This window comes from Gopherus evgoodei, chromosome 5 (genome assembly GCF_007399415.2).
Source record: "Gopherus evgoodei ecotype Sinaloan lineage chromosome 5, rGopEvg1_v1.p, whole genome shotgun sequence".
NCBI lineage: Eukaryota > Metazoa > Chordata > Testudines > Testudinidae > Gopherus > Gopherus evgoodei.
This window is the reverse complement of record NC_044326.1, coordinates 60,495,992-60,514,424: the sequence shown is the minus strand read 5'-3', so window position 1 is coordinate 60,514,424 and position 18,433 is coordinate 60,495,992. Positions and strand designations below refer to the sequence as shown.

The following is an 18,433-nucleotide window of genomic DNA, read 5'->3' as shown; positions in this document are numbered from 1 at the left end:
AGAAGCGGGTGGCTATTGCAATCTGGAAGTTGGCAACTCCAGATAGCTACCGATCGGTGGCGAACTAGTTTGGAGTGGGAAAGTCCACCGTTGGAATGGTACTGATGCAAGTTTGCACAGCCATTAATCGCACCCTGCTAAGAAGAACTGTTACTCTGGGGAACGTGCAGGACATTGTGGATGGCTTTGCAGAAATGGGTTTCCCTAACTGTGGAGGGGTAGTAGATTGGACGCATATTCCTATTCTGTCACCACCCCACCTGGCATCAGAGTACGTTAATTGCAAGGGGTATTTCTCCGTGGTTCTGCAAGCGCTTGTGGATCACCGTGGGCGTTTCACTGACATTTACTCAGGATGGCCTGGAAAGGTGCACGATGCACGCATCTTTCGTAACAGTTCCCTGTTCAGGAGGCTGAGGGCTGGGACTTTTTTCCCAGACCGCAAGATCACAGTAGGTGACGTCGAAATGCCCACTGTGATCCTTGGAGACCCTGCTTACCCCTTAATGCCATGGCTCATGAAACCGTATACAGGGAAGCTTGACAGGAGCAAGGAACGGTTCAACTACAGACTGAGCCGGTGCAGAATGACTGTGGAGTGTGCGTTTGGCCGTTTGAAAGCCCGCTGGAGGTGTCTTTATGGGAAGCTAGATTTGGGGGAAAGCAGCATCTCCGCTGTTATATCCGCGTGCTGTACCCTCCATAATATTTGTGAAGGGAAGGGTGAAAGATTCAGTGAGGAATGGACCTCCGAGGTTCGACGCCTAGAGGTTGAATTTGCACAGCCAGAGAGCAGGGCTAATAGGGAGGCCCAGGAAAGGGCTTCAAGGATTAGGGATGCTTTAAGGGAGCAATTTGATGCTGAGAGCCAACAGTAATGTTTGGTGCCATTGCTGTGCTATGTTCTACGTTGGGGTACAATATTTACCACTTCCTGCAATAATAAAACGTATTGTAAAAGCCATAAAATCCTTTATTCAAAGTACAGTACATAAAAGGCAAGGTGGGTTAGGGTGGTGGACTGTACATTCAGAGGTTTGAATATATCCTGTTTTGATTACTGTTCAATGTCTGCTGCACTTCAGGATTACTATGCTGCAGGGTAATGGGGGTGGAGTGCACAGGGTAAGAATTATAGTTTTCAGGGCTGGTAGGTGATCGTACAGGTGTTGGGGGCAGCTGGGTGTAATAAGGAACTGGCTGCTGGAGAAAGGTGTTTGGTGCAAACACTGGGGAACAAGAAAGAGAGCTTTGGGAGGGGTGTGGGTTACCATGGTACAGATCTGCCTGGATGGCTACCATAGACTCGAAAGACTCAGTTTGGCGAGCCAGGAGGCTTATCATCTACTTTGTGGTTTTTTTGAGAGTCAATTCCTTTTTCCTGCTTTCTGTTTTCCTCCACTCATTCATTTTCTCTCTGGATTCATACATTTTCTCTCTCCATTCCTGCGTCTTCCTACTTTCTCTGTTGTAGTGATTCATAACTGATTTGATCAATTCTTCTTTTGATTTTCGGGTTTTTTTTCTCAAGTTCTGCAAACGACGTGAGACTGGTGATCCGGCTGCATTACTCAAGGTCACTGAAAAAAACATAGATAGAAACATGTAATACACAGAGGCTACATTGTTTATTATCACACAATGAAGGAGTTTTTAGACTTATTGTAGCATCCTTCCCACAAACCTCACATAACACAGAGAGGCCAGGGAAGCAAAGGCATGGCGAGCAATGGGGTGAGTGTTTCTGCCCCGACTGCACCTGGGAGGGGGAATTGACCGATGGGTCACTGGGGTTTATCAGCACTGGGTACAGGAGGTAGCTGGTGTCCTGCACAGGGGACAGTAATGAACAGGAAGGTGGCGAGCTGCTGGCGGGGGGGGCGGTCCGCTTAACTGCCAGCCTGCTGGTGGGGGGGGGAAGCACAGCTGTGCTGGCTGCCTGCTGGGAAGGGTGGGGAAAAACCGGAGGGCTCTGCGGGGCTGGCTGCCTGCTAGGAAGGGGTTGGGGAGACCGGAGGGCTCCGCGGGGCTGGCTGCCTGCTGGGAGGGGGGAGAGGAGGACCGGAGGGCTCCGCGGGGCTGGCTGCCTGCTGGGAAGGGGTTGGGGAGACCGGAGGGCTCCGCGGGGCTGGCTGCCTGCTGAGAGGGGGGGGAGAAGACCGGAGCGCACCGCGTGGCTGGGGGGGGGGGGGGGGAACGTGAACCTGGCGCCCTGCACTCAAGTATCCCTAAATTCTCAACAGGGTTTCCTACTGTCAGATATATCACTGCTGCGTGTTACCTGGGAAGAGAGGGAGGGTCTTCTACAGCAATGTGGATTCCGCCCTGGCCCCTATGCAGCTTGCCTCTGTGCAGCCATGGTCCCCCCACCCCTCGCTGCACAGTGGATCGGACGAGTTAGCCTGACCGGGACAAGGAACACGGTGGCTCTCCCGATAAACTTGAGAAAGCACATTGCCCACGCTCTGGCTGCAACTTTTCAAGAGATTACCGAGGCAGATTACAGAGACGTGATAGAGCAAATCAATGGGCTATTCCACGTTTAGGCATGCATGCAGGCAGCCATAACCCAAACCCTCCTCTCCCAAAACATAAAAATCTGCTTACCCCGAGCACACTCCTCAGTTTCTTCCTCACCAGCAACTTCCAGCTGCTGCGACTGGCTAGCCTCCTCCTGGCTTGAGAAGAGCTCCTGGCTGCATGCCTCCTGGGACTCCGGGGTGTCTCCCTCCACCACAGTAGCCTCACTGTCGGCTTCCTCTACACCCTCCCCCACTTCTCCCGGCTCTGAACTCTCCATCGTGGTCCTCAGATTGGCAGTGGGGTCACACCCAAGTATGGCATCCAGCTCCTTGTAAAAATGGCAGGTTGTGGGGGCAGCTCCTGAGCGGCGATTTCCCTCAAGGGCTTTGCAGTAAGCACTTCCTAGCTCTTTTATTTTGACCCTGCACTGCAACGCGTCCTGTTCATGGCCCCTTTTCAGCAAGGACTCTGATATCTGCCCATAGGTATCATAATTTCTCCTTCTGGAGCGCAGCTGTGCTTGCACTGTTTCCTCACCCCAAACACTGATGAGGTCCTGCAGCTCGGAATTGTTCCATACTGGGGCTCGTTTGGAGCGTGGAGGCATGGTCGCTGATTGATTGAATGATTGATTGCACTCCACACCTGGCTGAGCAAACAGGAAGGGGATTTTTAAAATTCCCGGGGCATTTAAAGGAGGGGTCAGCTGAGCCCAGGGCAGTGGAGTGTGCATGATTACCAGAGAGGCTTCTAAGGTATGCTGGGATACCTCCTTATACCCCGGAGGTCAATAAAAGCGCTGGTGGGCGTCCACACTTGCTGACCAGCGCTGGATGACCAGCGCTGCAATCGCTACACCTGAGGCTCGACCGGGTGTACGACCAGCGCTGCAACCAGGGAGTTGCAGCGCTGGTCGTGCTTTGCAAGTGTGGCCGCATCCTAAGTTGCAGTGCTGTAACCCCCTCACCAGCGCTGCAACTCTCTAGTGTAGACAAGGCCTAATAAGATTACAGCAGGGTTTGTAAAAATGAAGGTTGGAGGAAGCTTACAAAATGGAGTGAATGTTTTAAAATGGGGGTTGAATTACAATATGGAACAGAAGTTACAGTGTAGGCAAGTGTAGTGAATGGTGAACAGAAGTTACATTAATAAAGTGAACAATTAAAAACAATTTCATTTATCAGTTCTACATTGTCCCCCTTTTGACCCTTCAATCCAGGGGCATTGAATGGGTCACACTTTATGTAATTGTTTTAAGGCTGAACCAACATAACAGTTAGGGTTACTAATAGGACAATGAGGGGATGAAAAATTATATTTAGAATTGCTGACCAGGTGGGCTGCTTCTACAACACTTTGCCCCTTGAGTTATGACCATTACAGTAGTTGTTAACATTGTAGGGCAAGGTGACCTGTTGCAAACAAACCAAATTATAACCAGGTGACTATAACTAAACCTATTACAATTGACTAAACACCAGATATAATTTACACACAAATTAAAACAATTATAGTTATATTAATTGGGAATACAATAAAACCATAACCATTATAATTCTCGGGTATATTGACAAATAAAATGAGGACCAAGTTTGATGCTGCAATAGCCATTAAATAATAAAAGTTACTGAGTTCAGGACCTCCTTAAGCACACACAACAAATAAGATTTTGTAGGAGGACCATAGTTGTTATGCAAGGTTAAGCTGATTTGGACTTAAACTAACATTTTGTTGCTAAAATGTTGCAGAATCCCCTATTTTTAACAGTTGTTCTCAAGAAGTTTCTGGGAACCTGAAAGATGGGGCCCTACAATTATGGGCCAAGGTTTTACAAGTTATGAGGGCCCAAGAACTACCCTTTAGGGCTTGGGGGAGTAGAACCTGAGTGCATAGAGGAAAGTGTGGAATTAACAATATAAGCAAATGTAACTAACACCACAAATGTATCAATAACAAAAATTAGCAACAAAATGACTATTAGATAACCTAACAAAAAATAAACCTGATGCACTGGGGACCAAAGTTTTTTGGACACAAGTGTTGATTGCTAAGTTGGATGAACTTGGGGGAAGTAGAGAGAGGAAAAGACATTTGTCCTGTTTAGTGTAGTATTTCTATTTTTTTTTTCTGGACCCAATGCTAGCACAGGACACCACTAGAGACAGACACAGAGCATGCAACACAGAACACTGAACACAGACTTCGTCGCGACACTATAACCATGGTATTTTATAACTCTTCAGCTGGGACCAGCTCTCCTGATGTTCTGGTTCAGAGCCTGAAAAACAGAAGCTTAGAAACAAATTAGCACAGTGGTCCCACATGGCAGACCCTGCTCAGTCTTTGCCACAGTGTGTTTGGTACTTGGGGCTGCACAAATGCTAATTAAGTGGTTCATTTCTTTGTGACTTTAGATTTTTTTTTTTTCCATTTTAAAATTCCCAGCCACTTTGCCATGGCCTGGAGGTCTGAGGCAGAAGCAGGCACTGTTGTTACTGTTGCAATGGCATTTTGGCCCTGGGAGGAGGAATCTACCCAAATATTCCCCTTTCCACTCTCCAGAGGGGTCCCAAAAATTTGCCCCTTCTGAGGTCTCAAATGTTCCTTTTTCTGACATTACTGCTGCTGTAAGATGTGAGAGTGCTGTTTTAACTCTCTGTACTCAACTTTAAGTGCATCTAACTAGGTTTGAGTACGACATACATTTTTATTTCTCTGCTTTTGCAGCAGGGGGTTGTAAATCTTGGTGCAGTTTTTCATTTTTATAGGCTGTTAGGTGGAGGTAGCTGTCATTACAAGCCTCCCACAGCAGCCAGATCCCTGCAGTGTCTCTTTTTGTTGCATTTGGGGGTTTACATATGAGGCTATATTGGGCTAACCTATCCTCTAGGTCCGAAATGGTGCAGATATCTGCAAGGGCTTGTTTAGTCTAAGGACTGTGCCCATATCTCTGAAGGATTTGTTTAGAAGGCATTATCTCTTTAATAAAAGGTGAGGTAGAAGCTACTTTTGACTCCATTCCTCCCTCTGAGACTGTTTTCCCTTTCCTTTTCTTAAACATTTTTAATTTTGTTCAGCAAGCAGCACTGCTGGCCCCTGGGACCCTCTTGCTGCCCCTGATTTTTCTTTCTTTTCCTGCTACCTATCCGGAGGCCAGCAGGTTTTGTTAATAATTTTATGTTTTCTGCTACCTATCCGGAGGCCAGCAGGTTTTGTTAACAATTTTAAGAGCTCTTTATTTTCCTGCTACCCGCACAGGGGCCAGCAGGTTTCGGTTAACCAAGAATAGAACCGTGCTCTGTAGAGCCGGTTGTGTGCACACAGATTGGTTTACAATAAGTGAGGCAAAAATACCAATAATCCCCTTTTGCTATTCTCCACCAAAATGTTATACCAATTATATTAGACCAGTAAAAACCAGCAGGATCTTATTAAAGGGGACAAGACAAAGATGCCACATTTATTATGATAACAATTTGATTTATGACTAATAACTAATATCTTAATTCTTATACACACACACACACACACACACACACACACATATTCACATTATACCTAATACCTACACACATATATTCACATACACACACCCACATTCATCAGGTCTTCTGCAGCTGCTGCATAGTTACCAGTCCTGAAGATAGCCTAAGTTCATGGCTTGATTTTGTAGCTTGGGTTCGTAGCTTGTGGCGGCTAACTGGCCAGGAAAGCCGGGCACAAGGACAAGCTGGATCTCTGTTGGGCAGGCACTGATGTCCTTCCATGTTGGCAGCAGAATGTTACCCAGAGTCTCTCATCTCACCCTTCTTTTTTATAGGCTTTTAGTTTGGATTCAAAGTCTATAGGTTTTGCTGTGTCACGCTGCCTCTGGGTTTAGATTGATCACTCATCAATTGCAGGCGTGACTTTCAGCCTTGAACCTGGCTTTGATCTTCCTTCTGTTGATCTGTTGTCCTTTTCTTTTTAGGGTGGATGCTTCTTACTTTGTTGAGGGCTGTTGTGTAGGTCTTCAGCCATTGGTATTTGAACTTTATCTCATCAGGACAGGCTGGGCTGGAGGTTGATTCCGTCATTCATACATACCTCATTCATACATCTAAACTAAACTAAGAAGATTACACCAGGGTTTGCAAAAATGAAGGTTGGAGGAAGCTTTTACAAAATGGAGTGAGTGTTTTAAAATGGGGTTTGAATTACAATATGGAACAGAAGTTACAGTGTAGGCAAGTGTAGTGAATGGTGAACAGAAGTTACATTAATAAAGTGAACAATTAAAAACAATTTCATTTATCAGTTCTACAGAAGTATTAGATATACTGTAAATATCACTGTGAATATCAGTGCCTTCACTGTGGATGTTGGAATCAGCACTGTGCCATGATAGCACTGAGAAAGCAAGTGGTGTAGGAGCACTTAGTAATCCAAGAATTTAAACAAGAAGAGAAAATTTCAACCACCTTTTCCATTTACAAGTACAAAAGAACCAGAAGAAATTGAAATATACTGGATGGGATATTAATTATGACCCAAAAAACAAAACCTGATCAGACATAAGTTCCAGGCTGATGAAACTCTGGGACATCAATAAAGGTGATGAGATAAGACAGTCAAAAGAAGGGCTCATCTAACATATAATATTCTGCAAGATTCATGAATTTAACACGCAGGAATATTCCACAAAGACGCCTATCTAATAGAACCCAGGATTTTACTGGGCAGATGAAGAAAACAGTAACCTATAATATGAAGGCCAATGGAACAGATACTATGATGTTATATGTGAATGAGCTCTCAAACCTAGTTTGGACAAGATTGTGTGTCAACGTATGTGTTTATGCTGAGGGTTGAGGGGTGGAAAGTGCCTTCTTACTTCCCTGTACAGACTGCCTATATTGGGGGATACATTGAGAGGGGAGCAGGAAGCCAACTCCCCTTCCTGAGCAGGTAACGAGAGCTTTGACTCATCCACCTTACATGCAAACACACTGGTCACCACAGCCAGATTTTTTTTATTTTTATTTTTCAGCAAAGGGTGAGCTCTGTACTTCTACCTGATGCTAATTAACCCATCCCACTAATTAAAACAAAAAGCCACCGTCTGGTTGAGTGGTACAATAATTCTTACCCAGGGGTTGCATGAGATTTAATTGGTGTTTATAATGTTTATAAACTGTGTTAAGAAGTTCAAGTAACAGCACAGTAACTGACTGTTAACAAAAGGATTGTACAAGAAAAAGTAAAAAAACAAGTATGCTTTCATTGTATTTCTGGATCAAAAGTATTTCATCTGCCCAGAAACTGTAGATCAACTCTTAAAATGGGAGCAGATACATAACTTGGTAAATCACATTTAATATAACTGAGTAAAGGACAGGGTTTACACTTTTACAGAATGCATACAAATGCAAATTTGGCTGTTTCACGTCAGAGAAACTGCAACATGCACAGTAACAGCACAAAATATTGATCGAGCTATATATTTGGGTTAGATTTAGCACAATCTTTTGAGTTTCTGTTCTAAATTATGTTTTCCAGAACAAATAGATGGTATCAGCTGAGCACTAAACTCCAGCTCATCCATTAAAAGCAGATGTAAGTAAGCAAAAGAAACGGGCAAAGGTTTCATAGCTAGATTATTTGACTCTGAATCCACAAGACATGCATTTAATATATTACCTATTAACTTATCAGACATATGTTCAAGTCAAAATGCAGGTTCCCAAGCAGAATTATCCTTAAGTTTTGAATATGACAGATAATTGTGTTACAATAGGTGGAAAAATTCCATGTCATCCTTCTAACATGTCATCTATATATCCTAACATTAAAAGTCTGCATCTGTCTTTTGGAGATATATAGTCACATTCAGCAAAAGGCAGTTATGAAACAATTATTCTCACATTTATAGACAGCAAAAAAGAAAAAAAGAAAAGAAAACCAAAGTATTCCCATGGTAATGCCTCTGATCTCAGGCCATATTTAGAAGAACCACAGCACCTCAGTTTCAGGGTAAAAATTAGTGTGCATGTTAGTTCTGTCTTACGTATGTTCTAAAAATAACAACAATACTGACACACTATGTTACTATCAGGTGCTTAGTTCTGCAAATTGTTATTTGTTAAAAATAAGTATTAATTTCTCTCTCTAATTCTGTTTCCTGAATTCATTATGTAGAGTATCTCATATGGTAAATATTATTCCTTGTAAATTAATGGGTTCTATGTTCTATGCAGTTGTTTTATTTCAGAGATCTAAAAGAATCATTTACCTCCAGTATGTGTTCACTTTGCTGTTCTCGGTCTAGCTTTCTTGATGTGGTTATAATTAGCCCTGTAAATATAAAAGAGTAGTTCATCAGTCCTTGCAGAAAAGTAATTGTGATAGAGATTGAGTCAGTAATCAGTGATATGCCCAACCTGGACGTCTTCTTTGGTGGTCTCATACATGTCTGCAGAATTTAAGCTTTCATTTAAAAAAAAAAAGTTTCTAGTCTTTATAATTGTGAAGATATCCTTTAGAATGTGAACCAAAGTTGAGCTGTTCTAGTGTCTAGACAGCAGATCCAATTTTGTTCTCAGATACACCTGTACAGCTCCTATGAGCCAATGGGAATTGCATGTCTACATCTCACACACAAAGACATATGTGAACTGACCCCACTCATTGCAGGAGCGTATTCACTCGTAAGTCAATTGTAATGCCTGTTAATCATTTTAGCAGAAGAACACAGCTAGTCTAGGATTCTAGACTAGGCACTGATCCTCCCATGTTAAATTAAAGCTGCTTCACCAGTGCAAAACAGCTTTAAAGTTAGTTTAGTTGGCCACCAGAGGGAAATCTATGGCGCAATGCCAATAAGGAGGAGTTCACAGTAATCAAGAAAGGAGATGATGTGGAGCTGAATATTTTTAGCTTTAGGGAAAAAAGAAAAGGGTGGATATTACAGATGTTATGGGGGAAGATGTAATAAGGATTGCACATGGCTTGGTATTGTAATAGGGAGAGAGGAGCCAAAGACAAACACCAAGTTATGTGAGCAAGTGATGGTGAGAATGGGGAAAGTGACGAGCATTTTGAATAAGATGTCGAGAAGAAAGTTTCGATCAATAGTATGCAAAGCAGTGGAGAGGCCAAGGAGGAGGAGGATGGAATAGAGACACTAATATCTGACTAGGAAGAGGTCCTACTCAAACTAATCCTTTCTAGGTTCAGGCTAATGACATTAGTCATTGAGACACATTCACATGAAAATGAAATAAAATAATACCATCACCACATCAGTGGCATAGCCAGGATGGGACATTTAAGAGAGCAGGAAATGATCGGGGAGGGATTGGGGCCCACTTCCCTCCAACAACCTCCAGCCAGCCTTGCAGGGTGCGATGGATGCTCTGGCCAGGGCTGCCCAGGGTGCCAGGTGCGCACCCACCTCTGGGAGAAGGTGTGGCAATGGCCCCCAGCCCAGTCCCATGCTGGGCCTGGCTCCCCAAGCTGCAGGCCTACCTTTTTTGAGGATTCCTCTGCCTTCACAGAGTCACCTGAAGCTTGCCCTACTGCCAGTGGCAGATTAGTCACTGGACCAAAGGTGTATGGCCAGAGGCCCCAACCAATTGGAGGGCCCCAGAAAAATGGGTGCCCCATCACAAGCCTCCACTCCCTATCAGCAACGCCAGGTAGGCGGAGCAGGGCAAGCATCCGCGCCCTGACCATGCTCCCTGGCAGAAGCACTGGGCAAGCGGAGGGAGCTAGGTAAGCCCCTGGCAGCACTCCCTGGCTGGAGCACCAGGCAGAGTGGGGCAAGCTGGGGCTGAAGCAGAGCCGGGGCTAAAGGGTGGGCCTGAATGCTAAGTGGGTGGGCCGTGGCCCACCTGTGACTACACCCCTGCACCACACTGAGCTTCCAAAGCATCTCTTATCTGAGGCTCTCTAAGCACTTTGCAATTATGGGTAAGTACTGTTATCCTGATTCCACATGGCAGAATTGAAGTATGGAGAAGTTAGTGACTTGCTCATGGTCTTGCAGTAAATCAACGGCATAACCCAGAATAGAATTCAGGTCTCCTAATGCCATGCTACTATTTTTTTATTATAAATACAACTTTCAAAACAAAAACATCACAAACATATCAACTAATGAAAACTGAATTGCTAAACTGAAAAATAAGAATATCTATTTTGTGTCACAGCCCTGATAGAAGTAGAGCTTGAAACTCAAAATCATTTACATCAATAAATTTCCAGTTTTACTTATAGAATTCTACTCTATTGGCATTTCTTTCTATCTGGCATAGCTAGCAAATACTCTGCCACAAAATAATTCTAGCCTACATACACCAACAAAATGGACAGTCACTTCTAAATAATATGAGTAACTCCTATACATGACAATAGCTGTCAACTATACAGACAACTATTATTCTTCAAGAAATGGGTAGCATAAATCACCATCCTTTCAGTTATGGTCAACACTGTCCTCAGTTTTCCAGCAATTCCATTCTTCCATTGCAGTGAGTAATTTTTTCTATCTAACTTTTTCTGACCATTCCTCTCATTTCGTTGTGAACACTGGCAAGCTTCAAACATTTCATATACTCAAAGACAAAGCATTTGCCAAGCTTCTTGGCTGAGGCTGACCATTCTATCTCTTTTCTTGTCACCTGCACGCTAGGGAGCAGCTTAGAATTGTTAACTGGAAATGAACAAATGGGGGACCAGATGCTCACCTCCCCTTACGTAGGCAAAAGGAGCAAAAAAAATTAGATTTTAGGAAGCAGCACCTCTGCTGTATGTCCTGTTCTGGGGGGCCCATAAAGTGCTTCTGAGGAAACTTTACATATGCAGGGGAGGGAAGGAACCACTCTATGAAGCATGAGTACTTTGAGACCCTGCAGATTTCGGACTGAAAATCTGAGATGGGATTAAAGCTCTAGCCTCCTTTCTGCAGCTATGACCACCCTCACAGAAAAAGGCAGGGCAGAACAGAGTGCCAGCTCAGCTGCTGAAGTGTCTTGCTACTGAGGGGCTGGGGAATGGGGCAGGGAGGAGCCCACCAAAGACCACAGTGAAGGGTAAAGTCATTCTAGGAGATCCATGTGCTTATGCTTTGTGTTGCCCTGTTGACCCTTAAGATTCTCAGACTCCACCAGACTGGGAACCCCTCCCTTTCAACAGTAGCATGCAGACCTAACTCCATAAGTTGAACCCTGGGAGCAGTACTAGCGAATGCCAAACACTGCCTGGAAAAGCTTACATCATACTACAACTATACATTAACATATCACATCTTTACTGCAAATAAATTCCCCAAATTAGGAGTTCAAGGTCTAACCTAGTTCTGCACATTACCATTTATGAAATGAATTTATCAGGTTAGACTTTTCTGTAATTGAAGTTGATTGATATATTTTGGAAACAAAGAAGTAAGCAATATACTTAAAATTAATATGCTTTGATGTTAAAAAATGGTTGTTAATACAATCTTTTGACTAAGTTTCATGATGTTGCGTGCATCGCAATTCTGTTAAAACACTTCAGACTGTTAACAGAACGGTTTAGTCTTCACCATATATATCCTGTACATTCAGCAGAAACTAGTGCCAACAAAGGAAATATAACACCTCTGGATTTAGAATCACACACACACTGCATTCTTTGCATTTAACTCTTTCCTGGTATCCATTTTCCTAAAGAAATAAGTTGTATTTAAACTTTTATCCGATTATAGTTGTTATGCTGCAATTTAAATCAAACCCTTTATACACTGTTAAACATTGAAAGATTCTGAATGTCTAGTGTTGTCCTGAATAGTGATGGGTAAATAACTGATGTTTTAGTACACTGGAAATTCCAAAAAATGGGGGAAAAGAGATCAGTTCAAGTCAAACAGAATATAAAAATTGCAAAAACAAAAACAAAAACATCCAGCAAATTGAAAAAGAAACAAAAAAAAAATTTAGGGTCCAACAAATCAAACGAAAAAATATTTTCTCCAGTGGAGGAAGAGAAGGCAGCAGTCACTTATAACTGTTAGCACTGTGATTAGGGTACTTACCTGGGATGTGGAAGAGCTGGGTTCCACTCCACACTCTGCCTGATGAGCAAAAGGCATTTGACCTTGGGTCTCCCACGTTCAGGACATACCCTAGCCATGGTGCTACAGGATATAGTGCTGTAGGTCCATCAGTCTGTCCTGCTGAAGCTATTCCACTGTGTATAAATAACTAAAGTCACTGGAGCATGGATTTGAACTATGAATGACAACTCACTGCCACTAGCTATTGGGCCTGGGAATTAGAGTAAGAATGACTCTATAGCCTGGTGATTAGACCATTCACCTAGGCTGTAGGAGAGTCAAGTTCAAACCTTACTCCGATTTATGCGAAGTGGAGCAGCTTCAACAGGACAGATTGATATTCCATAGTTACAGTACTCCATAGTTGGTGGATACTTAAATGGGGAAGATCAAAGTTCAAATCCCTTTTCCACATCAAGAAGAGAGGGGAACTGAACACAGGTCTCCCCTATGCCAAGTGAATGCCTAAACCACTCACCTAACTGCTTTAAAATGGAAGAAGCCTTTCCCTTCCTCCAACTCTCCCTCCCCCCCTCCCCCCCCCCCCGCTTTGGTTGCCAAAACTGTTTGGCAAATTCATGTCAAATTCTCAAATAATTTCATGTTGACCAGACCTGAATTTTTCAGCAAAGACACTATTAGTCCAAAAATTTTTACTCAGCTCTAGTATTAACTCAAGGATGTGTCTAAGAGCTTTACTAAGTTGGGGCAGAGAGCATAGTAATAAGGCCTGATATGGCCATAGATTATGCAGGCAGTAAACTCCCATTAATGTCAACAGAGATTGTGGGTGAAATCCTGGCTCCAAATTCTCAGTAACTTTTCAGTGGGGCCAGGATTGCACCCTGTGTGTACAGATGAAGGGCACAACATGACTTTTGCTAATTATGGGTTTTGTGCTGTTTTAAAATAAAGTTACTTTCTGTACTTAGGTAAGGATAAGTGTGCTCAATGGTTCAGTTACCAATGTATTTTGATAGAATACATTTCCAATATTGCCTGGACTCTAGTACACTTTAAAAGGTTTCCTTTGCTTCCTCTCTTGCCATACTTCAAATCCCTGTCCACGTTTGTTATGGGTATCGATATCAGGAAACAATTTAGACTGAAAATGGGGGACATGAATTCAAAAATTCTAATTAAACATTTTACATACTTATTTTAAAGTCAGAAAGGAAATACAGAATGAATGCTAAAGTGGTGGAAAGTAAAGGATGAAGTTTAATTTAGCACTGAAGTAGTTTAGGCCTGTAATTAGGTCTGTTCTGAAATTCTTATTATCTGATGGGGATCACCTTCTGAATAAGGGAAGTGAGTACTGAGCTGTGACAAAACTGTCAATTTTTGTTCAGAACAGGAGAGTGTTACTTTACAATCAGATTTTTCCATTTTTTATTCTATCTGCCCTTGCTGAGTGAAAGACACACAAATAAATTCTAATAACTTACAATATTAACTGTGATTCTACATGTGAATCAATCCATACACTCCGTACAGAGTGGGAGAGACAGGTCAGGCATCTTGGGAAAACATAACCTTATGAAAAAATCATTATTGAGCTAATGATGAAACAAGTGATATTTCTAGAAAATTGGTGTGATTTTACAGTCGGTAATATTTCAAAACTTGCCATACCAATAACACATTTTCATAAGGCAGCTTAATTACTTAGAGCCAGGGTTGACAACCTTGCAGAAGTAGTGTGCCGAGTCTTCATTTATTCACTCTACTTTAAGATTTTTCATGCCAGTAATACATTTTAACATTTTTAGAAGGTCTCTTTCTATAAGTCTATAATATATAATTAAACTATTGCTGTATGTAAAGTAAATAAGGTTTTTAAAATGTTTAAGAAGCTTCATTTAAAATTAAATTAAAATGCAGAGCCCTCCGGACCAGTGGCCAGGACCCGGGCCGTGTGAGTGCCACTGAAAATCAGCTCATGTGCCACCTTTGGCACACGTGCCGTAAGTTTCCTACCCCTGACTTAGACAGTCTTTGAACAGATCACAGCTACCGTGCCACACTAAACAAAAGAGCCAGGTGTAGGTGAGGCTACATTTAAAAATCCCAGTCATCCTATGAATCACAGAACAAAATATGATTAACACTTTTCATTGCTCTTCTTCATTCCTCTTTTGAGTTTGCACTCTTGTGATACAGTTCTATTCAAGCATCTAACCTCCAGATTTCAGTTTCATCTGGCCTAGGTTAAGTACCATTGAAACATTTGGGGAAAAATATAAAAGACCAAAAATGTAATAATTTAGAGCTTTATGTAAATAGCATAAATAAGACTGTTCCTTATGCAAACAGCATCATCCCATGGATAAAGTTTCGTTGGCAGACCTGTGTTCAAATCTCAGCTCAGCTACCAGCTCACTGTGTGAGCAAATCACATGTTAACCTGGCTATCTCAGTTTCTCCAAATTAAAACAGTATGGTGGTCTACCATCCTCCCTTCAGCCATTCAGGGACTATTAGTTGAACCCTGTAAAGTGCTATATAACTCAATTCATCATATGAAAACTAAGATTACATTAAAGATACATCCAAGAAGTTGGATCCCAAGTAATACTTCACTTAATACCCATCAGCAAAAGCTTTAATTTGAATTTTAAAAAAACAAAAACAAAACAAAACAAAACACTTCCTATTCATTTTATAATGTCATCTCAGTTTCTGCAAAGGAAAAGGGAACTCCTGAATTTGACACTTGGCAGGTAAGTTAAGAGGAAATTAAATTTCAAATATGTTTCAAATTTACTTAAAGGATATGAAGATGTATTTAATTTAAGGTTATACTTTTTATTTGTTTTATTCTATCACAAAAAGGTGGAACATTTATTTATACAGTATGGCTAACAAAAATGGCATAAAAAAAGGAGGAGGAGGAGGGATTTGAAGATTTATTGTTTTGTTGAATTTTATGCATCAAGCACACTCAGTTTACAGGTAAAAAACCCTCCTCTCCTCCCTCCCTCCACTAGCTTTGCAAACTCAACCTGGGATCTGAGAATTAAGGGAATTCCTCCCTCCTCCCCCAAATAAATCACCACCAGTAATAAAAGTTCTGCAGTCTAAAATAGGCCCTCAATGACATCAATTATTTTAATGGCTTCGCACGGGAGTAAATAATTAGAACATAATAATTCTTTCTACGACAAATGCACAAGAACCAGCTCACTCTTGGCTCTGCAGGCTTAACAGAAGTAAAAAGCAGTAAACACATATTTTGGGGTCACTAAAGTCAGCAGATACAATATATTGGGAGGAAATCTGATTAGTGAGGTGCTATTATTAAAATAGTTTAAATATGACAGGGCCCATCCTTTTTCTTTGCTTGCTTGTTCTGTTTATTTTTCTTATAAATTCACAATATGACTCAAACAAAAAAGCATAAGCAACCACTGTTGACGTATTATGTCCCATCACTTTTTGTTTTGATGAAACAAAGCCATCCAGTGAGCAGAGGGTGCAATGATCAAACTTTACTGCCTGCATGATTCTAGGACTAATGATGATGTTTTTCACAAATATCAGGTAAAGAATTTACGACTAGGCTGACTTGTGCAGAAACAGAAGGGAAGGTTTTTCTTAAAACAATCATTAAGAGACAAACCTGACAAACGTGTAAATGTAACATTTATTTCCTCAAGAGAATATCAGAAACTATGGGAAACGAAAAAAAATCTATTTTTAAAACCAGTACTTTAAATACATACATCTCCATTAAAATGTAGATTTTAATTCACAGTCAGAGAAAAGTCTTCCACTCTATCCCTAGTTTACCCCATTGTGCCTAAATATATGTATATGATCTATGCTCACACTAGGAAAATTTCCTTTCTTGGAGTAATGAGGTCCTCAGATCCATGATGTTGGGTCTTCACTCTCTGCAGTCTTGGAGGCAAACCAAACCTGTTAGTGGAAAGGGAGGTATGGCTCCCCCTCCAAGAAAGCAACAGTTGTGACACTGTCATAGTCTATACTGGTAAGGAAAATTATGCATTAAGATTAAATTGAATAATCCTCCTGATTCCCTTGAGAGGCAGAGTCGCTGGATAAGAATCTTTAGCTTTTCCTGTCTTTCATGCAGTAAGAAGCTTTGTAGAGCACTGTGTCTATTTACATTGTGAGACATGAAATGGTGAATAAGAGATGGTGTTAATTATGTCGCAAAACCAAGGCTCAAGCAGCAGTCTTATCACCTGGGGTGTGCCATTTATAATCCTGACTCTGAATGATGCTCAGAGAAGGAGACTTGTCTGAGAGAAGTTATTAGTACTACCAGAAGTTTCATAAATGTTTGCAATGTTGTTGCTGAACCAAAGAGCACAAGCAGCGTTGTGCTCCATGAACAAAGCACAGGAAGCATTTATGAGACTGCTGAATTGAGATATGGAGAGAGACATCCTTCAAGTCAATGAAGTCAATGGAGGCCAAATGTGGATTTTTAATGTCCACGTCTTGAATGTTAATTTCTTCATGGATCTGTTCTGATATATGAGGCTGAGAACCTTTACAATTTGTGGAGGAGGGCAGGGGACGGGGAACAATATAGAGTAAAGGTCTTGTTTCTTGTACAGAGAAGGGACAGGTTCTATTTGCTCCCATCCAGAGAAGATCTAGGATGGCTGTTTGCATACTCTGACTATTCTTCTTCCTTAAGCATATAGGACATGTGATTTCTGTTGGTAATGCTTGTGAAAGCCCGCAGCATATGTAGGGCTTCGGGTGACAGTTCACATTTGGGTACTTGTTTGTTTTTTGTTGGCCTGATGCCCCCAGTGGTTTTCCATGGCCAAAGGAGAGAATTGAGACATTGCCTATCTGGACTTGGCTGCCTCTGAAGGGTCAGTAAATAGAGAAGACAACTCTTTTCAGGTAAAAGTTTCTCCCAGTTACCAAGGCAAGAGCCCCACTTATCTTTGTTAGTGACACTAGTATATCTTTTGACTGGAAGACACTGAGGAACCATCTGTCTTTACAATATGGAAGCAGGGAGAAAGAAAGAAATGGTAGGCCATAGGAGCAGCCCTAGTCATTTTCCTGAGGAGGTCAGACAATCTTTTCGGTGTCTCCCTCACACTCACACACCCCCCCCTCAGTGGTCAAGCAAAACAACCAACCAACCCACAGCCAGCCAATCAGCAGAGAAAAAAACAAAACAACCCAAGTGGCACAGTGGTATGGCAACTTCAGGAAGTTAGGCAACTGCCCTGCTTGCCTGCCCATGGAACTGGTCCTGTGGGACAAGAGGCCTCTTATTGTCTGTCAGTTCTTCTACATCTGTGCTGCGGTCCCTCTAACTACTCCATAGCTATCAGCAGGGGGTAGGAGATGAGGCATAGCAACCTGCAACTGGGAGCAATAACCGGGACAGTAGGGCCTGGTGACCCACAGGAGCCTTGACAGCCAGATACTTTTCCAGTCCATTAGGTATGGCAGGAAATCACTATCCCACTATTGTGACTTCCCAGGATGCATAAAGAGGGCAGTACACTATGGCTTGTCTACGGTACCTGCAGATCTCAGCAGCATAGCTTACAATACTGAGTCCACTCTTGCCTGAAAGAATCTACCCTCTCTGAGTTTTTATTGTTATTTTCCCATTTGATTCTCTAATGCTGACTTGGAATCTGCCTTCTTCTACAAAGAAAGAAGAATTCGTTGTTCGGGGGCAGGGGGAATAGAGGATGGGGTGAGAGCAGTGTATGCATTCCTAGAGGAATCGAATGTGTTTATGGACTGCTTTTTCCTGCATTGATTTGCCATGCTGTACTCTGCAAGGATGAGCTGGGAAACACAGCACAGCTGATTATTCCCCATGCT

General features: G+C 42.2%; 1 protein-coding gene across 9 annotated transcripts in view; it reads right to left on the bottom strand.

The window, feature by feature from the left end:
• Positions 1–18,433, bottom strand: part of FAT1 (FAT atypical cadherin 1) — a 187,657-nt gene that overhangs the window by 69,933 nt on the left and 99,291 nt on the right. For all 9 annotated transcript variants that reach the window (XR_004000575.1, XM_030563873.1, XM_030563877.1 and 6 more), the window contains exon 4: positions 8,795–8,856. Coding sequence is in view for 8 of the 9 variants with exons in the window: in XM_030563873.1 (XP_030419733.1) it covers positions 8,795–8,856 (62 nt within the window). In the remaining variant the exon portion in view is untranslated. The remainder of the gene's footprint in view (positions 1–8,794; positions 8,857–18,433) is intronic.